The sequence below is a fragment of the Staurois parvus genome, unplaced genomic scaffold (assembly GCF_062004578.1).
Source record: "Staurois parvus isolate SC_StPar_1 unplaced genomic scaffold, SC_StPar_1.0 ptg000059l, whole genome shotgun sequence".
Lineage (NCBI taxonomy): Eukaryota > Metazoa > Chordata > Amphibia > Anura > Ranidae > Staurois > Staurois parvus.
In genome coordinates this window covers 11,961,452-11,985,179 of record NW_028317855.1, presented here as the reverse complement: position 1 = coordinate 11,985,179, position 23,728 = coordinate 11,961,452, and the positions used below count along the sequence as shown (strand labels likewise).

Genomic DNA, 23,728 nt, shown 5'->3' with positions numbered 1-23,728 from the left:
CTCCAATTGCACCGCATCCGCACCAAAAAGAGTATTCACACCCATACGATTCAATTCTGCACATCGCACCGTGTTTTGCGGACCAATATCGGGGTGCTGTTAACTTAACATACACACCCGCAGACAGAAATGACAGTGCTTTATATTGAGGCAACTACACACTATAAAAGTACACTCACCCACTTTACACCTTGCTAGTTCCGGGTTGGACCCCCTTTTGCCTTCAGAACTGCCTTAATTCTTCATGGCATAGATTCAACAAGGTGTTGGAAACATTTCTCAATGAGTTTGGTCCCTATTTATATGATAGCATCACTCATTTGCTGCAGATTTGTCGGCTGCACATCCATGAACCGTTGATACAAGGCAGGATGAATCCATGCTTTTATGTTGTTTTATGTCAAATTCTGACCCTACCATCTGAATGTCGCAGCTGAAATCGAGAGGAGATGCAGGCACAGCGCGAGTCACGCATGTGCAGTAGGCACCATGCTGTGAAGCCGCAAACTGTCACAGCCTGGTGCCCACAGTTGAGATGCCGGCAACGTGGAGGATAGAAGGGACGGCGTGGGTGAGGACATTGCTGAACTCTGGGAATTTATTCTCTCTTGAGAAGAGGAGATTAAGGGGCGATATGATCAACATGTATAAATACATCAGTGGTTCATATAGTGAACTCGGTGTAGATTTATTCACCTTGAGGTCATCACAGAGGACAAGGGGGCACTCTTTACGTCTGGAGGAAAATAAATTTAATCTCCAAACACGGAAAGGTTTCTTCACAGTGAGAGCTATGAAAATGTGTAATAGACTCCCTCAAGTGTTGGTTCTGTCCAGCTCAGTGGATTGCTTCAAAAAAGACCTGGATTCTTTCTTGGATACACAGAATATAACTGGATACTAACATTTATAGGTAAAGTTGATCCAGGGAATATCCAATTGCCTCTCGGGGGATCAGCAAGGAATTTTTTTCCCAGCAAGTGCAAATTGGATCATGCTTTACTGTTTTTTTTTTCCTTCCTCTGGATCAACTGTGGGTATAGGATTATAACTTTTTTTTTTTTTCTATGGTTGAACTGGATGTACTTTTTGTCTTTTTTTTTTTTTTTTGAGCCAGACTAACTATGTAACTATATTAGGAGGTTTCGGTTATTACTTTATCACCAGGGTGGAAAGGAATAGTGGACAAAACAATTCCAGCTTATTGTATTGCTAGCAATACCATCTCCAGTAGTCCACCTATACAAATCAAGCTCCATAAATGGGAGTGATTGCATAAAACTTCTGTATCAATTATTTTTACTTATGCATGTTTGAATGAATTGTATGTAACTATTTTCTTCTGTTAGGAACATACTTTTTATAATGTTTACTTTGAAGTTGCTGTATAATTGCAAATGGTTGTCATAGGCTTATGACTGTTTGTTGGTAATGTCTCCGGTAACATCTCACGCTGTACACTAAATGTCACCAGTTTCACAGGACAACACATTTTTTCAAAAGGTTTGCCTTCTGAAAATCACAGACCCCTTCAAATAAACACAAACATACATTTCGGAATGACTGTATCACAGGAATCATGAGAAAAAAGTTTTAATGACTAGAATGTATTTAATAGTTTAATGTTTCAGATACAGGAGTTTTACAAAAAAAAGTGTTTAGCTGCTAATTTCCATGCCCGATGCCTGTAGCGTCTAACAACAGTCAGCCAGCATTGATGGATCCCAGTTGCCCTAATATTGTTTTTCCATTGTTGCAATGTCCTGGTGAAACCATGTTTTTCACTGACTGCACCTAGACTTTCAGGAAAGAAATCCAAATGTAAATGCATAAACAACAAATACCGACAGCCATGCATGCAAGCGTTGAGCCCGTGCCGGTATGTAAACAGCGGTTGCACCATGCATGTGAGGTATCACCGTGACTAGAGATGAGCGAATCGAACCAGGCGAAGTGGAATTCGATACGAATTTCAGGAAAAATTCGATTCGCGTCGAATCCGAATATTAGCCTACTTCGGGTGCGCGAATCGGATTTTTCCCGATCAGCCGGCAAAAGTGTCCCTGCAGAGAGCTCCGCTATTTCTGACAGTTCTCTGACAGTTCCTTCACATGTACAGCGGTTGAAACATTGTATCTATTTGTTTCCATTTAGGATACAGATGTTTTTATTCGGAAACAGATACAATGTTTCAACCGCTGTACATGTGAAGGAGCTGTCAGAGAACTGTCAGAAATAGAGGAACTCTGCACATACACTTTTTGCCGGTTTGGAATTCTTATTTTCATCCTACTTCTTCTTCTTCTTCATCCTCAGAAGAAGAAGAGGATGAGGATGAAGAAGAAGAAGTAGGATGAAAATAAGAATAATTCTAAGCCGGCAAAAAGTGTATCTGCAGAGCTCCTCTAAGTGTATCTGCAGAATAGAGGAGCTCTGCAGATACACTTTTTGCCGGCTTGGAATTCTTCTTATTTTCATCCTACTTCTTCTTCCTCTTCATCCTCATCCTCTTCTTCTGAGGATGAAGAAGAAGAAGTAGGATGAAAATAAGAAGAATTCCAAGCCGGCAAAAAGTGTATCTGCAGAGCTCCTCTATTGTGCAGATACACTTAGAGGAGCTCTGCAGATACACTTTTTGCCGGCTTGGAATTATTCTTATTTTCATCCTACTTCTTCTTCTTCATCCTCATCCTCAGAAGAAGAAGAGGATGAGGATGAAATGAAGAAGAAGTAGGATGAAAATAAGAAGAATTCCAAGCCGGCAAAAAGTGTATCTGCAGAGCTCCGCTAAGTGTATCTGCAGAGCTCCGCTATTTCTGACAGTTCTGTGACATTCGCTCCATACAGCGGTTGAAACATTGTATCTATTTGTTTCCATAAATGGAAACAAATAGATACAATGTTTCAACCGCTGTATGGAGGGAATGTCACAGAACTGTCAGAAATAGGCTATTTCTGACAGTTCTGTGACATTCCCTCCATACAGCGGTTGAAACCGCTGTATGGAGTGAATGTCACAGAACTGTCAGAAATAGTCTATTTCTGACAGTTCTGTGACATTCCCTCCATACAGCGGTTGAAACATTGTATCTATTTGTTTCCATAAATGGAAACAAATAGATACAATGTTTCAACCGCTGTATGGAGGGAATGTCACAGAACTGTCAGAAATAGCGGAGCTCTGCAGATACACTTAGCGGAGCTCTGCAGATAGATACAGCGGTTGAAACATAGGCTATGTTTCAACCGCTGTATGGAGTGAATGTCAGAGAACTGTCAGAAATAGCCTATTTCTGACAGTTCTCTGACATTCACTCCATACAGCGGTTGAAACATAGCCTATGTTTCAACCGCTGTATCTATCTGCAGAGCTCCGCTAAGTGTATCTGCAGATACACTTAGTGGAGCTCTGCAGATACACTTTTTGCCGGCTTGGAATTCTTCTTATTTTCATCCTACTTCTTCTTCTTCATCCTCATCCTCAGAAGAAGAAGAGGATGAGGATGAAGAAGAAGAAGAAGAAGAAGAAGTAGGATGAAAATAAGAATTCCAAGCCGGCAAAAAGTGTATCTGCAGAGCTCCGCTAAGAAATAGCGGAGCTCTGCAGATACACTTTTTGCCGGCTTGGAATTCTCCTTCTTCTCATCCTTCTTCTTCTTCTCATCCTTCTTCTTCTCATCCTTCTCCTTCTCATCCTTCTTCTCATCCTTCTCCTTCTTCTCATCCTTCTCATCCTTCTCCTTCTCATCCTTCTCCTTCTCATCCTTCTCCTTCTTCTCGTCCTTCTCCTTCTTCTCGTCCTTCTCCTTCTTCTCGTCCTTCTCCTTCTTCTCGTCCTTCTCGTCCTTCTCCTTCTTCTCGTCCTTCTCCTTGTCCTTCTCCTTCTTCTCGTCCTTCTCCTTCTTCTCGTCCTTCTCCTTCTCCTTCTTCTCGTCCTTCTCCTTCTCCTCGTCCTTCTCCTTCTTCTCATCCTTCTCCTTCTTCTCATCCTTCTCCTTCTTCTCATCCTTCTCCTTCTCATCCTTCTCCTTCTCCATCTTCTCATCCTTCTCCTTCTTCTCATCCTTCTTCTTCTCATCCTTCTCATCCTTCTCCTTCTCCTTCCTCATCTCCAAGGGCATTTAAATTAAAGGTACAGTGTTCTGCACTAATTTAAAGGCTCTCTGAAGCCTAGAAACCCTTTTTATAAGTTAACTTCGTAGCGAATAAATTCGCATCGAATCGAATTTCTTCCTGAAATTCGGCGAATCAGCCGAATCGAATTTTTGAATAATTCGCTCATCTCTAACCGTGACCGTCAGATCGAGGGCAGTAAATTTAGCACTAGACCTCTTGTGTAAATATAAATTGGTGACCTGTAAAGGCTTTTAAAGTGTCACCTATCAATATTAAAAATGTATGTACTTTGTCGCCATGGCATGGGCATGCACAATTTAAAAGTATGCCATGTTTGGTATCTATCTACTCAGCGTAATATCATCTTTTATATTTTATTTAACAATTGGGCAATATATTGTGTAAAATTCTAAAAAGTGTATTTTCCCCAAAAGATTTCATTTGAAAAACCGATGCGCAAATACTGTGTGACGTAAAAAAATTTCAACACCCACCATTTTATTCTCTAGGGCCTCTGCTTTCAAAAATATATAATGTTTGGGGGTTCAAAGTAATTTTCTAGCAAAAAAAAACATTTTTTTCATGTGAACAAAAAGTGTCAGGAAAGGTTTGGTCTTCAAGAGTGGGTGATGTGTGGCATAAGCTTCTAATGTTGGCCCTGAAATGCCAGGATAGTAGAAGAAACCCCCCCAAGTGACCCCTTTTGGAAAGTAGACACTCCAAGGTATTTGCCAAGAGGCATGGTGAGTATTTTGCAGATCTCATTTGTTGCCACGTTTTTGGAAAACGAAGAAGGAAAAAAAAAAGTATTCTTTCTTTACCTGACAAAAATAATATCTGTAAAAAACTCACCATGCCTCTTATTAAATTCCTTGGGGTGTCTTCTTTCCAAAAAGGGGTAATTTGGGGGGGGGGGTTTGTACTATCCTGGTATTTTAGAGCCTCAGAAACTGTGATAAGTAGTGGGAAAGCGATATGAGAAAATATGCCCTTTGAAAGCCTGGAGGTGGTCATTGGCTTTTGGGGGCCTGTATGTAGCTAGGCTGCCAAAAAGTCTCTCACATGTGGTATCCTCATACTCGTGAGAAGTAGAAGAATGTGTTTTGGGGTGTTATTCCACATATACCCATTGCATGCATGTGCAATATATCATTAAAGTGACAACTTTGTGTAAGAATAAAAAAAATAATTTTTTGAAAAATTTGTGGCAAAAAATAAAATGTTCCATGGACTCGACATGCCTCTGCAAAATTCTTGGGGTGCCTACGTTCCAAAAAGGAGTCATCGTTGTACTGCCCTGGCATTTTAGCACCTCAAGAAATGTGATAGGCAGTCAGAAAGTAAAAGCTGCGTAAATTCCAATATATACAGTGAAGGAAATAAGTATTTGATCCCCTGCTGATTTGAATGTTTGCCCACTTACAAAGAAATGATCAGTATAAAAATCGAATTGTAGGTGTATTGTAACACTGAGAGACATGCATTTCTTTTGAATTTTTTTTGTTGCAATTCTGTCTAACAAATTATGCACGGATTTGCATGTTCATGAGGGAAATAAGTATTTGATCCCCTATCATTCAGCAGGATTTCTGGCTATCAGGTGTCTTTCATACAGGTAACAAGCTGAGATTAGAAGCAGTCTCTTAAAGGGAGCCACTGCTTTGTTACCTTGGCCGTGTGTTTTGGGTCATTGTCATGCTGGAACACCCATCCACGACCCATTTTCAATGCCCTGTTTGAGGGAAGAAGGTTCTCACCCACGATTTGATGGTACATTGCCCTGTCCATCGTCCCTTTTGATGCGGTGTAGTTGTCCTGTCCCCTTAACAGAAAAACACCCCTAAAGAAGAATGTTTCCACCACCATGTTTGACAGTTGAGATGGTGTTCTTGGCGTCATAGGCAGCATTCTTCCTCCTTCAAACATGGCGAGTTGAGTTGATGCCAAAGAGCTTGATTTTGGTCTCATCTGAATACAACACATTCAACCAGTCCTCCTCTGCATCGTTCAGATGTTCAGTGGCAAACTTCAGATGGGCCTGGATTTGTGCTTTCTTGACACTGCAGGATTTCAATCCTTGTCAGCGTAGTGTGTTACCTATTGTTTTCTTAGTGACTGGTTCCAGCTGCCTGGAGATCATTGACAAGATCCTCACATGTAGTTCTGGGATGATTCCTCACTGTTTTCATGATCATTGACACTCCACGAGCTGAGATCTTGCATGGTACACCAGACCTAGGGAGACTGACAGTTGTTTTGTGTTTCTTCCATTTGCGAATGATTGCACCAACTGTTGTCACCTTCTCACTAAGCTGCTTGGTGATAGTTTGGTAGCCCAGTCCAGCCTTGTGTAGGTCTACAATCTTGTCCCTGACATCCTTGGACAGCTCTTTGGTCTTTGCCATGGTGGAGAGTTTGGAATCTGATTGTTTGATTGCTCCTGTGGACAGGTATCTTTTATACAGGTAACAAAATGAGATTAGCAGCACTCTCTTTAACTACTTGCCAACTGAAGATAGCCAAATGATGACTACACTGAGGCCGGCTAGTTCTGGGAGGGCGTCATACGACGTCCTCCCAGAACGCGCTCTCCTGCGCGCCCCCGGGGGCGCACACCCGGAGATCTCCATGATCGCTGTGTCCTACGGACACAGCTGATCATGTGATGTGGTAAAAGGCCAATCACAGCGGCCTTTTACCACGTGATCAGCCATGTCTAATGACACGCTGATCACCGGGAAATGCAATTGCTGGTTCTCGGCTGCACTTTCCTCACGCTGTCAGAGCGTGAGGAAAGTACTGCAGAGAACCGGCAGTTGTCAGAGCAGGGAGCGGGACCGATCATCAGGGCACTGATGATTAATGCCCTGATGATCGGTGCCCAGCAGCGCCACCAACCAGTTCCGCCCACCTGTGCCCAGCAGTACCACCTACCTGTGCCCACCAGTGCCACCCACCAGTGGCCATCAATGCAGCCCAGCAGTGCTGCCACCAGTCAGTGCCCATCGGTTGTGCCAGTTAGTGCCCAGCAGTTGTGCCAGTCAGTGCCTAGCAGTGCTCCCAGTCAGTGCCCAGCAGTGCCACCTATCAGTGCCGCCTATCCATGCCACCTCATTAGTGCTGCCTATTAGTGCCCATCAGTGCTGTCTCATCAACACACATCAGTGAAGGAGAAAAATTACCTGTTTGAAAACAAAAAGTTTCTTTGTTTCTATTATAAAATTTTTCAAATTTTTTGCACACTTTTTGTTTAGCGCAAAAAGTAAAGCGCCCAGCGGCGATTAAATACCACCAAAAGAAAGCTCTATTTGTGGGAAAAAATGATAAAAATATCACATGGGTACAATCTTGCATGACCGCACAATTGTCAAAGTGCAACAGTGCTGAAAGCTGAAAATTGGCCTGGTAAAGAAGGAGGTATAAGTGCCCGCTAGGCAAGTGGTTAAGAGACTGCTTCTAATCTCAGTTTGTTACCTGTATAAAAGACACCTGCTAGCCAGAAATCCTGCTGAATGATAGGGAATCAAATACTTATTTCCCTCATGAACATGCAAATCAGTGCATAATTTGTTAGACATGCATTTCTTTTGAATTTTGTGTTGCTATTCTGTCTCTCAGTGTTACAATACACCTACCATTCGATTTTTAGACTGATCATTTCTTTGTGAGTGGGCAAACATTCAAAATCAGCAGGGGATCAATTTCCTTCACTGTATATATGCTGGAATTTTTTTTCTTATACACTGGTAATGGCGGCGATCAGCGACTTATAGTGGGACTGCAAGACTCAGGCAGGCATTCTGACACTGGGTGGGAACTGACTAACTGCCACGGATATCCCCACTAATACAGTGATCAGTGCTAATAAAAAGCACTGACACTGTACTAATGACATTGGGCAAGAAAGGGTTAACATCTGGGGCGATCAAAGGGTCAATTGTGTGCTGTGTGTGCTTTACTGTGTAAACACATTGCTTTGTATTGCTCTGCTATGCAGAGCAATATAAAGCAATGTGCAGAAGTTGACAGATTGTTTACATACAGGTCTCTCCCCCGTCAGTGATACACGGCAATTGCCGGGGGCCGTGCCCCTACCCGGAAATGCAAAATCACGTATACATACATGATTTTGCGCACCCTTGCCGCCCTGTAGCAGTATTTCTGCTATAGGGTGGTGGAAAAGTGGTTAGAGATACATATTTGGTTAATCACCCAAGTGTGTTAAAACTGAGTGCAGTGAATTATAATGTAAGATTATTTATAATTACTTTATGTTTTACTTAGACGTGTTGCTTTGTATCTCTCTGCTGTGCGGGCCATTATAGAGCTTTTTTATCCAACTCATCATCTTGGTCCCTATTCCCAAGGCCTCTAGAGCAGGGGTGGGCAACTGTGGCCCTCTAGCTGTTGGTGAACATTCCATATGAACAATATGAAGATTCCATATATGCTGAAATTCTCCTGCAGAGTATTGCTCCCAGAGCACAAAGCGCTTATGCTGATTTATAATATGATCAGCATATTGCTCTGGTGTGTTCATTCAATTTATTTGGTGGTGGATTGATAAACGCCTTTAGCGATTCTGCTCATATTCCCAATCCCTCTCCTAAGGCGTTCATATATGTACAAAATTTAGGGACCAATAAGTCTCCAAATTTCTTATAATACCCAACGGGTCCTGGACTTTTCCCTCCTGTTGTATTCTTCAGGTCCGTATTAATTTCCTCCTGGGAGATCACTTGTTCTAACGCTATTAATTTTTCTTTTGATATTTTTGGCAAGTCTGCTGCCTTTAAAAATTCCTGCCGTTTCCCCCTTGTTTTTCCTCTGGAGCTTTCGGGTTCCTAGGTTTTACATCACACAACCTAGTATAAAATTTCAGAGATATCAGTGGTGCAGTATACCAGTTCTTTTTCATTTTTAATTTGTTCAATATAATTTTTTGATTTTCTTTTCCTTTAAGTCTTTTCATCAAATATTTTCCTGGCTTATTCCCCCACTGATATCTTTCCTTTGAGAACCTATTAAAGATCTTCCTTGATTCCTGTTCCAGTAGGTCTTTTAACTCTTCTCTTTTAAGTATGATCTTCCAATGGACCTCTGTATCCTGTCTCTTTTTGTGTGCCTGTTCTAACCTATATAACTCCTCCGTCACCTTCTTTTTTTTCCTCTCCTGATCTTTTTTTTAGTTCCTGTGGCTATTAAGATTCCCCTCACATATGCCTTATGTGCTTCCCAAATGGTGGCCACCGAGACTTCCTCAGTTTCATTCAACAGAAAAAATTACTCTATTTCCTCCCTCAAATTCCTCTTTACTTCAAGGTCTTGTATAAGCATCTCATTTGGTCTCCACATTGCCCTTTTATTCCCTTCTCATCCTACTTTTAATCTCGCCGTGACAGGAGCATGATCTGAGATAGACATCACTTCTATGTTAGATTTAACCAATGAATCCAATTGTTGATCATAATATAATCCAACCATGAGTACGATCTATGCGCCAGGGAGAAGAAGGTATAATCTTTCTCTATGGCGTTTCACCCTCCATATGTCCATTAGCTGACTTTGATGTAACCTCTTTTTCAACACTTAATTTTTTACCTCCTCCTCTCTGCGCAATCGAAGACGTATCCATCCGTGGATCAAGACGAAAATTAAAATCTCCTTCCAGGACCAGAATCCCCCTCTTAAACTCCGTAATTTTCTCCAACACTCCATACAGAAATACTTCTGGATGTTGTATTGGGCAATAAATTTTAACAAATGTATAAAAGTTTGTCCCCACATTTTCCCTCTTAAACATAGAAACAGTCTTTCTGGGTCCACCAATCTCTCCTCCACATCAAAACCAACGTTTTTTTTGAGAATCTGATTGCTACTCCTTTAGCCCTCCTTATTGGTGAATCTGTGTAATACCAAGTTGGGTAGTACCTTGAATATAATTTAACATTGGTATCATATGATAAATGTGTCTCTTGTAAGAACACAATGTCTATGGAGAGATGATGAGCTTCCCTGAGTATCTTATGTCTTTTAGGAGGAGAATTTAAACCTTTTACATTGTATGTCATTAAGTTAATCAGACTCCTCGCTCTCTAATATTTCTGCTCGCTTTCTTATTCAAAGGGAAAACTGAATAGACTACCCGTCTCATGGACCTTCCTCCCATCTCAACTGTCCCATGTCCCCTCCCTCACCCCCCCCTCCCACCTACCCCAACCCTTACCTAAATTACTAAAAAACCCTTGGCCTATAAATTGCCCTGGAATCTGCCATGGGAATTCCCCACTGATTCTTAAATTGGGGTAAAATTCTGAACATGGACACCCACTCCTGCCCCCCGCTCTCAGCATGGGGCTTAAGTGTTTGAAATCCTGTTTGGCCTCCCGACACCTCTCCAACTCTACTTATCTTCCTCTAAAACCTGCTGAGACACACAGGAGAGGTGGGGAGGGGGGAGAAAGAAGAAAAAAAAAAAAAAAAAAAAGAAGGGGGACAACAATTCATCCCCAGGTACCCCCCATCCCTCTCTCACTAACCTCCCCACCCCTCCCTTCCAATTCAATCTATTTTCTTTTTTTATTCACTGGCTGTCACTTCTCTTTTTTTTTTAACTTGGCCTTTCATTTTCATTTGACCCCTCCATCCACCCCGCAATTTCCTTTCTGCAGTTCTAAATTTTTCACAGAAGTTGCCAAGTTCCTCTGGGAATCTTAGCCTTGCCGTTTTCCCGTCTTTCCACCCAATCAGACATGCCAGGAATCCCTAGTTATATCAAATTATTTTTTCCTTCATCTGATCTGATTTATAGATTCATTAGTCTGATTCTCTTCCCGTGCTCCAAATGACAAATCTAGACTGATCCCCATCATGATTTTTTTCTTCTCTTCCTTTCCACCTGGGGGGAGTAGCCTGATCATGGCACTGTGAGACTCCTAGGTGCAGGATCTCCTGATGCCCGCCCACCTTGCACAAGCTGCCTGGGACCTGATCCTTTCTACCCACCCTGCACCCGCCTGGCTGATGGCTCCTGGTCGGCGTTACACAGTGCCCCCCACGTTGGTCACATGGCGGCTGGAGGCGGCGTGAGCGCTGCCGGAGGGACCGGGAGGTTCAGGTCCCAGAGGTCTTAGGAGCAGTCGGTGCCGGCCGACAGGGGGGCTTCCTGGAGAACAGGGGGCCCTGGGAGAGGAGAGGAGCTCGAGTGGAGAAGGACTTCAGTGGAGACTGCCAGTGCAGGGCTGCACTGGCAGGTTAAACGCATGGTACTACAAGGAGCTGGAGGTCAGGAGACACAGCAAATGCAAGAAATATCTGGACACAGATCACCCACTCTCAGGTGATACTATAAGTTGAGAAACAATACCCCAACGGGGGCTGAAGAGCGCACAACACAGACAGATGGATCCAGAACCCCAGGCTCGGAAGGGATGGTGAGTTGCCATGGGCAACGGCAAGAAATTTAAAGCTGTTAATGCTCTCTGTTGCTAAGTAAATGTATATCTGAGTTGTGGGGCTAAACGGTTAGAAGATCAAGGAGTCGGGGTATCTCAGGGGCCAAGCATTGAGGTTTATAACATACGCGCTATTAATGTTATTCAAGACTGTAAAAGCTACTGGAGACAGGCCCCCCTGGAGGTGTGAGAATATTGCACTCTGACTAGAATATCTGTGACTAAGCGTAGTTAATATGAGTAGACCCACTAAAGGTGGGGGAGGAAAAACTCTGCAATCCAGCGCAAATACTAGCACAATAAAGAAATACTTGCCAGCACTGGAAAAAAGCCCCGAGAAACATAAATTAACCTACCAGATGATGGCAAACACAATCTTTTGCAGTCTTGAATCCAGTAGTTCTCCTATTGATTTTGTCAAACCTATGTCCCTGACCAGGTCATTTAATTCTGACTATATTGTGGGATGAGGCTCACCAGACATTCACTGTTCAAAATCTAGATCATTGTCAATGTATGTGCCTGGCTGGTGCATTGCAGCATCTTTGTCCGTTTCATGTAAGCTCCATTTCTCTGGTGGTTTCGGTACTGGCTGATTGTTGACGTGTGGCACCGGTCTCTTGTCTGAAGGCAGATCGGGTAATTGAATAGAAATCTTATTTTTAGCCAGGGACATAAGTCAGACAAAACTCTGTCACAAGATCATTCTGTTTTTGCAATATGAATCGGGACTTCCATTTTTACAGACTAACAAGTTCCTCTAAACCAAGTTCCAAGATCGACAGCACATCTTGCACAACAAATGTGAGGAGCACAGGCCTAGTCTTGATCAAGCTTACAACAAGTATGTACAGTTCATACACTTTCTCAGTTCAGTCATGATACATTCTTGAGCTCTAATTATGTACTCACCAAACATATAACGGAACGTATGTCTCATGGTTGTTCGGACATTGGAAAGACAGTAGTACTGTCACCAATCGTGCTATAACAAGTCTAAAACAGGCTTGTTATGTAAATTACACTCACATAGACAATGCTATGATTTGAAACAGTTGCCTCAAAATACATGGAAAGTGATATCAACAAAATGAGTAGCATCTGTGCCTGCATGCTGCCTTTATAGATTTTCCATGCTGCATTTATCCAGCCTAAGCATGCCCAAACTGAACAAGTTCCACAAATGTTATGCAATATGCCCTAAGTGCATGCCTGGACATGCATAAGCTGCACAAAGTATCTTGTAGCACAATATATGCACACACATATATATATATCAAAAACAAACATTTTTATATAATGGTATGATACCTTAAATGACAGACTATTTTTGTGATTAGCAGGCAAAAATCCATAAGATAAACCCCACAATGTTCGGGAAGCAAAAGCTTTTTTGATCAGTATTTCCAGTTACATTTTTTCTCCTATTCTTTGTAGCATGCACAGGTTTTTCATCAAAGCTTGAGCCCCTGGATGATGAAGACTATATTTCTTGGATTTTCCATTGAGGGATAGAAGTCTTTCCCTTTCATATTATACTGCCATCACTAGGACTGGACACAAGCAAACAAAATACTGTAGGTCAGCCCATGATAACTCATCCTACTACCAGCTTGCCTCAGTTTTGTATCATTGCAGTACAAAATACATAATCATAAACAAAGAGGGATGGGACCTGTGTCATTCAATGGATGCCAAGAAAAGGATTTTACAGGAAGTACATGAATTTTGTTTATCTATTGAAGAGCACAGCAAACAGGTCCAAGAAAAAACAAATCTGGGGACCGCTTGCAGCTCAAAGAGCCACCTAAAAGACCTTAGGCCCAAAGCTGTATCAGATCAGGCTACTATGTCCACCTGGTAGAACTTAGAAAATGTGTGAACAGAAGTTGGAAGCTTTGTAAATCTTTGAAGCAGTTGCTTGATACCAAAAAACCCAAGCAGCCTTTACAGATCTAATAGAGCATGCTTGCACAGGAAAGCAAGAAACCCAATCTTTGAGATCATAAGCTTGGATGATAGTTTGACTGAGCCCTCTGGAAATAGTGAAAGGCTGCAGAACCCTTAGAGGGTCCATTTGGGATTTTAAAAAAGACTAATTTTAAGGACTAATTTTAAAGGAAGTATGATTATCACAATGTAGAGACTTTGAGAGCGCCAATAATCATAACATTGGTCGGAGAGCGGAATGTGGTGACGTCATTTCCGAAACAAACGGCTGTAGCCATATTGGTACAACCAGAACACCTATTTCAGCACATGTGATTGATGCCTTGTTTGATCTATTCCCATGTAAGTGCTCATTTGTATTTACAATAAATTTGATTCATTTACAATATTACACTATGGAAGCACTTTTTCTTGTCTCCCTGGGAGTGCTGTGAACTGGCTGTTTTTTCTGTTCCAACAAACCCCTGGCAGGAGTTCTGTGCGCTGGCTGATTTCCATGTCCAAAGGTGAAAGATATATTACCACCGCCGAACAGTATGGTCCACAAGTGAGGGGGATATCATCCCTACATCGCCGTTTGGGATTCCACTTAAACGGCCCCTGCAGTGAGTGTCCTGAAAGCCTTTTGACCCTTGGGGTCTGGGCACGGAGGTGAGGAGGCATTTTAACAGGTGTGGGAATCACTAATCATTTACCTATCCACGTTGGGGTTTTTTTTGGATGCGTTTTTGTTGGACGTTTGTGCACATGGACTTATGTCGCATTTACGATTTTTTTAGTTACATGTTATTTCTTCATTGTGTTATTGTATTTTACGGTGCACAATAATACATTCATTTGGTTTCACTGTGCGTTTGTATCACCATTTTCTGTTTTATACTAGTTGCACTCTACATATGTTTGCCATATTTATTTATGGTGTTTATATGGTCACTTATTAGTCGTTTTATATCACATGGCTTTTTGATGCACATTGCATTATGACCCTTTAGTCGCATGGTCACATTTTTTTGGCCTCACTGTGCATTGTTATTGTCATCTGTGATAAGTGGTTTGTCCATTTTTAATATTTTAGCACTTCATTTTGTATTTTTCACATTGTGCTCCACTTTCTCATGAGTTGTATTCACATTATTTAATTTATGTTATGACAGACTCATATGTCCCACTATTACTGTGATTTAGTTAATATTTTATTCTTCCCTGATCATTTCCGTGCATTTTGCCCATGGTCAGTTTATGGTCTGTTACACCTTTTGGTCCTCATTTTGGACCTTTACTATTTCACCTTTCCCTTCACTCCCATATTCCTTCCATTTACTGATTATGTTATGGTGTATTATCTATTGTCTTCTCATCTCATTATTTGTTTTGGAATGTCTGTAGCATTATTGTGTTTAGGGCAACATCAATTCTCTGTTTGTTGTTTTTTGCTAGTGGTATAGCCAGGTTTGTGCTGCTGTCCCAATACTCCCATCTTTTTTTAGTAGTGGTGCAAAAAGTTTTTTAAATAAAGAAATTAATCTATCACTTCCAGTTTTCACTAACAAACTCCATAACTAACACCTTTAATTTTTCTTCCTTCAGTTCTCATATTTAATTGGATAATTGGGAAAAACACACCATTAAACGTCCTAAAATAAACCATTTATTAAGAAAATGTTCTTTCAATTTCATCAGTTAACTTTCTTGGATAACAAATCTGAAGCTGGCCATAAAATGACACATTCACAGTGTACACAATAAACAGTAAAACATTTACAAGGTCTAGAATGCTCAGCGGTAATACTAACTTGCATCAGAGTCTGAAAATGTCAAAAACAATACATTTTATTACAGTTCTCATTCATATGAGAAATAAAAAGCTGAAGAACAAATTAAAACACAATGGTCCATGTACAGTAGTAATGGCACTTCACATGCAGCTTTTATAAAAACAAACACATGTGCAGGGACGCTGTCACATGGAGAACATGTGCCATATAACACATACAAGAGCAGCAGCAGAAGGACAAGTGATGTCCATCATCTGAGCAGTCTTAAGTCAAGGTAATACAGAATGTTGCACTGCGTGCCCCAGCTTAGTCTTTATGTAAATATTACATACAGTAGTGATTAAGAGATGACTTGCTGAAATACATTAGGCCATATTTCCTCAACAGCTTCATTCTTCATCTGTGCAAACCTGCCCACCAGAAGAGACAATATAATGTGAATTAAAGGTAAGTTTATTTTTTTAATTTTCCCAGTTCACAAAAGCATTCTATAATATGTGTCTGTGTGTTCCAATGATCTCTGCACCTCATTACAGGTTGCTCTATTACTACACAGCATAAATGTTAGTAATTGTTGCAGGTCCCCACTTGCTAGAAGTTGTAAACCTAAAATCAAGTGTTGGTGTAGAGTAGATTTTATTATATCTGGCTGTTTTCTAAAAGTGGGCCAATGCATTTTTTGCTCCATAGCCCTAATCAATTAAATATACAACTTGATTGCTGTTGACGGGTATTCTACTTTTGATTTTTTTTCTTTTCTTTTTACAACCAGTCTCAGCAGTGTGACTGAAAATGAAGCAGTCTAGCGAAGCCTATGTCTGACCATAAAAAGCCTGATCTTACCCTGATCTGCAGGTTTGAAATGACACTTGGGCAATAATCTGGCCATTTAGGGGTGCTTCTAGGAAGCGATCATGAGTACTCCTAAAAGCTCTACTTATTGCACAGGGCATAGTTCAATTTGCTGGAAAATTTTCATGTTGCCTGGCTTACCTTTTTTTTTTCTCACTGAAAAAAGGAAAGGAGGGTTTTAACTATGCACGTAAGTCTTAAAGTGGAACTTCACTCTCTAAATCAGCACTATTTTTAAAGCTTATACTGCTAGCATTAGTAAATAGATAGGAGAGTCTGTTTTAACCTTTTTTTTTTTTTTTTTCCTTCAGTTACTTCCTGGTTTCCATGCCTAGGCAAATGTTATCATACATCCCAGGTGCCTTTAGGATGTGGGGAGGGGTTTTCTCAGGTAAGCACACCCTCCAGTCTGCATTTTGTCTCTCATAGTTGAGGTCTACCTATGATGCCAATTACAGGCCTCTCTCATCTTTATAAGTGGGAGAACTTGCACAATTGGTGGCTGACTAAATACTTTTTTGCCCCACTGTATATTACAATGCAGAGAGCTTAAGATTACACTAAGGCTACTTTCACGCCGAGGAGTTTTTGAAGTGTTTTTGCTTTAAAAAGCTCAAGAATAATGCTTCCCTATGTATGTGAATGTATATCTTGGTATGTTTTCACACTGAATTGCGCTTGTGGTGTAAAAACTCCTGCTTGCAGCATCTTTTGGGCATGTTTGGCGAGTTAAAAAAAAAGCCCTGAAAACACCTCTTCCCATTGAAATCAATGGAAAACGCCTGAAAAAGGCCTCAAAAACGCCTCCGAGAAGCATTTTTGTAGTTTTAAGTCACGTGTCCTTTAAAAACGTTCAGAAAGCGCAGCAAAAACATCTATGCATTTTTGCGACGGATCAGTGTGAAAGTAGCCTAATAGACTGTCATAAAATATTTACTGTACACTCTTATTAGATAACAGTCATAGTAATTTAAACATATGCAATAAAATCATTTAAATCAATAAAGTTTCACAAACCTTAACAAATGGATGGTCCAAGAGCTGACTAGCTGTCCATCGTTTCTTTGGATCACTTTCCATACAGTGAGAAAGAAAATCTTTTCCTTCTGGACTTATTCTATCTGGAATTGGAGGCTTGTGTCCCATCCCTACTTTGTACATAATCTGAAAGTTGTGTTCATACTCATGCCATGGCCTCTAAAACAAATAAAAATGCTTATTGATACATCTGGTTCGGCTTTAAGAGATATGCTGCTTTCTATAGAACTCTTATTTACTATAATGTTAAGACATTATAGAAAATTAAAAGTTGTAGTCTTAAGGGACTTTTTCTAAAATTGTGGCATGGCTGCAGTAAGGCTGCTTTTCAAAGAACCCCAGGACCTCTGCGACGTGCTGCATGGAAGGTGGAACTGTATTGCCCACAGAGATAAGTGTGGTGGGGTGGTGGTGGTTGGTGAAAGGTGTTTGTTCACATTTTCTTTTTTTTAAGAAAAGGCCCTTTAATTACCACACATGCTCCAGGATATGGTTATAATCTCACCTTGCCTGTGACCATTTCAATCAGCACACAGCCCAAACTCCAGATATCTGCTGCCCGACCATGCCCTTCTCCTTTTGCTCGGGTGATAACTTCTGGGGCCATGTATGCTTCAAAAATATGAGTAAATACAGGTTACATTTTTTTTTTAAAACTACAGAAGTTGTCTTAAGAAAGTGCAGTAATCCCATCACAATACTAGTACAAAGACAAATGTGTGTGGGATATCTTTAATTAACGTAGACATAAGAAAAAAAGAATTTACTGCACCATCTAGAAATAAATATGCATCTACATTAATGTAAAAGCTTAAGTGTAAAATTTCACAATCTACCTGCTGTTCCCAGTGTACTGTTGACTTCGCCAGGCATGGTTTGTGCATTGTTTTTCAGTTTCACAGAGCATCCAAAGTCTCCCAGTTTGATCAGTCCACAAGATGTAAGAAATATGTTTGCGCCTGGAAAAAGTTATATCAAAAGCAATTTATATTATAATTAAGTAAACAGTGTATAACATTTAACATACATCAATACACACACAAACATATATACAGTATATGATATATAATTTTATGTTTAGATTAGTTTTAAAAAGGAGCAGGAAATGTGTGTGTGTGTGTGTGTGTGTGTGTGTGTGTGTGTGTGTGTGTGTGTGTGTGTGTGTGTGTGTGTGTGTGTGTGTGTGTGTGTGTGTGTGTAAGTAAATATATTTATTTTACACACAAGTATGTGTTTTACAAAAGGCTGGACATACCCTGTTAGATATTTTGCCAGTGGGGACTGGACAAAATTCACATAGTGTATGGCTAGCTTTATAGAAGGCGATGCATTACTTGCTCTTAACCACTTTAGGACTGGCCTTTGTAATTATGTGGTCATCACACCTATTGTTCTGAGTGAACATACTTGGTGCAGTTGGGTACCTTGTGTCCGCTATGATGGCCAATCACAGCAATTGCAAAATGTAAACATTAGTGCTACACGGAAGAGCCCTCCACTTCCTCTAACAATAGTGAAAGTTGAGGATTTAATAAAATAATCAATTCATTAAATTCATTAAATACCCCAGTCTACAGAAAGTAATGCTGCAATTCTAGATGGGGGGACTGCAGACACTGCTACTTGCTTCTAGTAGACATCTCTACTTGCATCCATGTTCTGTGTTGAGTGGCCAATCAGATGCATTATGAACACAGGAGGTCAGCTGCTCAGCACATTTGCCATTCAAGGAATGCATTGCATTTTCTGAATGAATGCAAAGCACTCTCTGCTTGGTTGAGGTGGAGAATGTGATGTCACTATACCACCTTATCCAATCAGTGAACACTTTTCATTTATTTAGAAAATGCAAAGCATTCTCTGCCATCCTACAGTGTTCTTCATGCATAAAGGTGGCTGCTCAGGACCCAGAAGCAAGTGGAGATCACTGGAGTAGCGGTGTCTTCTTCAATGATTTCCTGCTTCAGGGGTATTGGGCAAGTATGGCATATACATATTTGTATTGTTTCAAGCCAGAACAGAGTAACTATAAAAATATACTATACGAAGAATTCATTTTTAACACTGTTAAAGGGTTAGAAAGAATTTAAAAACACCAACAGTTTCTCTAAAAGAAGCAATACTTTTTAGGTTCCTCTTATGCCTCAGTCACTGACTTTCTATTTATTGTTCAAAAACGCTCATAAAAGGTTTTAAAACATTTTATTGACATTACTATACTCTGGCCTTTTGTTCATGTATAAGAGACAAAGCTTTTCCCATTTCTAAAAATACATACATGCTCAAGTATTCACTGCAACTTGATGCAGTGTATTATACTAAAAACAGAATTATATGAAATAATCTGATTTATTCTTAGAAATTCGCTCTCTTTCTGTACACAAAGTAAGTCATGGCTTAATATTTATGCAACAATGGACAAAACGGTATAAAATTATATTAATAAAAAGAAAACAAATGCTACACAACCTTGCAACCCTCCTTTACCTTTTATGTCCCGGTGAACAATACCATGTTCATGAAGCACATTTATTGCAATGGTGATCTGCTTAGTGTAAAGTCGTATGACATGCTCCTGAAGGCCAAGTCTAGCAACTTCCTCCAAAGTACCCTCATCACAGTACTCCATGAAAATGTACATTTCTTCCTGAATTTGAAGGAAAAAAAATATATCACACCTATAATGAGGAAACATATTACCATACATTTTCTATAAAATGTGTTTTAACTAATCAAGCATTCACACCTGCAAAACACTGCCAGTTTACTCTGATGCAGTGCAGGATTCGCAGCGAATTCTGTAATTTTCCTGCACCGCATCACAATCACACTCTGTTCATGCTAACCACTGCAGGTGTATGTTAATTTAACAACACACCAAAAAAGGATCACAGAATGCAGTGCAATTGGCTGAATCAGAACACATGGCTGTGAGCATCCATGCAATGCAATTCCAGTGCAAAAAAAAAAAAAAAAAAAAAAAAAAAAAAAAGGTGCATGCACCTTTCCTGCGGGTGCGGTACAATTTTAGCCATACAAAATTATTGACTCAAATCGCACTGCAGTGAATCACGTGATTTCCCGCACCGCAATAGTGTGAGCCAGTACTGAAGCAGCTAACAATTAACACAAGAAGCGGTATTGAAAATAATAATTTTAAAAAAATTTAAATAAATTGGCTTTAACAGTTTGCTGGTGCTTTGTGATTATTTTAATGCCGTACAAAGTGACTTCTCAGAGTGCTTGCATCATCTGGGTTAGATGGTTTCACCATTTGATTTTACTACACACATACAGGACTTTATTTTGCGATTCCCTTTAATCCTACGTTCACACTAGTGCTGCTGCATATTCATGCATTTTTCAGTACATTTTTGTAGCACATTTTCCTGCGTGCTATTGATGCATTTTCATGCTGCATGTGGAGGAGACGGACTATAAAACAAATGTATATGTACTTGTGTTTTTCATGTGCTCCCATTAAAGTCCTTTGGGCCAAAAAATGCACTATACTGCACCAACAGAAGTAACAGCCAGCACAGAAGAAACCGCACTGGTGTGAAAGGGGCCTAAAAGAATTGTATTATCTTTTAGGTTTTTTTCATGTAGAAGATTCATGTATAATTCATCACTGAGTTATAAGAACACCTGTCATTTTTTTTTTACTGCTGTCTGTGTCCCTGTTATGGAGATTCACCCTCTGTTTTTCCTGTTTACCAATATCACTGAAATATCAGTGCAAGTAAAAAGAAAATCCTGAATTTTGGGTTGACACCTCAACAAGAATAGAGGATAAAGCAGGAGATTCCCTCACTGTGGAAAGATTTTCTCTCACTTCCTGTTTTGGTTACGGGACAAGACGTGAAGGGAAAATTCTCCTATGCAAAAAAAACAAAAACAAAAACCTGACAGAGATATATGCCCCTTTATCCAAAATGGGAAAAAACAAACAAACAAGTTTTGCCTTTACACTTAAACTACCCCAAACATCATACAGGGTGCTCCTAAAGTCCGAACACATGGGAAATATACTAACATTAATAGGTAAAGTTGATCCAGGGAATATCCGATTGCCTCTCAGGAGATCAGGAAGATTTTTTTTCCCCTGCAGGACCAAATTGGATTATGCTTTGCTGGTTTTTTTTGTCTTCCTCTGGATCAACTGTGGGTATGTTAATTGGATCCTGTCTAAATTGGCCGTAATAGGTGTATAAATGAATGTAAGTTGGGGACCTTAGATTGTACACCCCTTGAGGGTTAGGGACTGATGTGAATGTACAATATATATGTAAAGCGCTGCGTAAATTTACAGCGCTATATAAGTACCTGAAATAAATAACTTTTTTTAATTTCTTTTTTTTTTTATGGTTAAACTAGATGGACTTGTCTTTTTTCAGCCAGCCTATGTAACTGTAAATATCACTAACTATATGTTTTTTTTCTCAATATACATTTTGCCTGTGTCCAGACTTTAGGGACACCCAGTAAATTTTTGTTTGAAGGCAGACCCTAGAAAAAATGGTGGCAGTTGCAATTGTTTTTATGTCACATGATATTAGCACGTTTATCAAATGCAAATATGGTTAGTAAAGAAAATTAAAAAAGCACAAAAAAGTTTATTTTAGTGCACACAAACAATATATTACCCACATTTTGGTAAAATATAAATGATGAGGTTGTGACAATAGATGTCTAACATTTCCAGTCTTAAAATTGCTCGCGTCTCTGAAATAATGACACATTTTGGCACCGAAAATTGTCTATAGACGTCACTTTAAAACCCTTTACAGTGGCTAAATGGTTAGCACTTCCTCCTAGCAGTACTAGGGTCATTGGTTTGAATCCCAACCATGACACCACCTGCCTGGGGTTTGCATGTTCTCCCTGTGCCTGCGTGGGTTTCATCCAGGTACTCCGGTTTCCTCCCACACTCCAAAAACATGCTGGTAGGTTAATTGGATCCTGTCTAGATTGGCCCTAGTATGTGTATTTATGAATGTGAGTTAGGGACCTTAGATTGTACGCTCCTTGAGGGTTAGGGACTGATGTGAATGTACAACATATATGTAAAGCGCTGCGCAAATTGACGGTGCCATATAAGCACCTGAAATAAATAAATCTGCAAATAATGTATACTTTTACTTGTATACTCTCAGCCCAGTTGCCTTTGATCAGTATTGGTATTGTCCCTTAAATTTTCTCTGCTAAATTTGACTTGTTTGGATCATTCTGTCTTGGGTTAGGGTGATAATCTTTTTTTTTTAGAACATCAGACTTGTGATATGTTGGTTGACCACCAGCTATAAGTCTATGATTTATTTATTTTCTCTGTGGTTTCATATTTTTTTGAAAAGTTTAAAATAAACAATTGATAAAGCCTTTACAGGTTATCAGTTTTAGAATTAACCATGAATAATGGCAATAGTTTTTGCCAACTTGTGGCAATATGTAACGTGTAGCATTGTCATTTTCGAATTAGGCACATCGACCACACAGGTGTTGGTTCTTTTGTGCCTGCATGTGGGGGTGGTGGACTTTAAATTTTTGTGTGTGTGCATTTTTACCTTTTGCTTTATTTATTTATTTTTAAATTAATTTTATGCTATCAAATCCCTATTGTCCCCCTGGACAATAGCCCCTTATGTGATAGCATTAGAATAGAGAGTCCTCAGAGGACTGTGGTGATCATGTAGCTTTACAGAATCCCTTCCACCAGAAAGCCCACCACCAGCCGAACAACATTAAACACGTACCAGCTGATACAGCTGTCCAGAATGTGCCTGAAATAACATTTACAAATAGAGCTGGTAGGCAGTCAGTTTCAGCTGGTAGGCAAGTCAGTTTCAAAATGTAGAAAAGGTTACAAGTGCAGCAAAAACAAGTGATTCTATTGCAAACTAATCCATGTTAATGTACTATTAAAGAATGTCAAAGGCAAACAGCTTCACATTAGGTATAAAAAGCTTACTCTGTGAAGTTCTACACCAAAATATCGGACAAGATTTGGGTGTTTGATGCCTTCAAAGATTTTCAGTTCATCTGCTGTTTCTTTGATTGTCTTATGATCATTTGGCTGAAAACGGATCTAAGAGGGAGGAAGACCGCATTCAATGATTTGGTTTGAACACAAAGTATCCATTAGATGTAACAGGTTCATCTAAAAAGGTTATATGTAAACCTGATTACTTAAATCTTATAATTGTAAATATATGTAAGTAATTTTAAAATACATTTCAAATCTGCAGCAGCTTTTACTAAAATAATAGGTCATACTCAAGACTGGCACACACCACATTTTATAGATCTAAACATACGTCTACACAAAAGGAACATAACCTCTCCAACTTTTTCAGTGGCCTTAGAAACAGTCCTGTATTAGGCTGGGTTCACATTGATGTGCTGCGTTTTGGGCACAGCACAGGTGTTTACACGGTTTAGGTGCTTATATTAGTTTACGTGTTTCTGCCACGTTTTCTGAAAGCACATCAAAAGTCCTGCATGCCGCGTCTTTGGTGAACTTTCAAAAAACATGTAAAAAAAAAA

The 23,728-nt window shown here is 40.0% G+C and overlaps 1 protein-coding gene across 3 annotated transcripts in view; it reads right to left on the bottom strand.

The window, feature by feature from the left end:
* Positions 1 to 15,155: 15,155 nt before the first annotated feature.
* The window catches only part of MAP3K4 (mitogen-activated protein kinase kinase kinase 4), a 192,183-nt gene continuing 183,610 nt past the window's right edge, over positions 15,156 to 23,728 (bottom strand). For all 3 annotated transcript variants that reach the window (XM_089668609.1, XM_089668608.1, XM_089668610.1), the window contains 6 exons: positions 23,154 to 23,270; positions 19,673 to 19,832; positions 18,022 to 18,144; positions 17,691 to 17,797; positions 17,165 to 17,344; positions 15,156 to 15,705 (listed from right to left, as the gene is read on the bottom strand). In XM_089668609.1, coding sequence (XP_089524735.1) covers positions 15,685 to 15,705; positions 17,165 to 17,344; positions 17,691 to 17,797; positions 18,022 to 18,144; positions 19,673 to 19,832; positions 23,154 to 23,270 — 708 coding nt within the window. In that variant the 3' untranslated portion in view covers positions 15,156 to 15,684. The remainder of the gene's footprint in view (positions 15,706 to 17,164; positions 17,345 to 17,690; positions 17,798 to 18,021; positions 18,145 to 19,672; positions 19,833 to 23,153; positions 23,271 to 23,728) is intronic.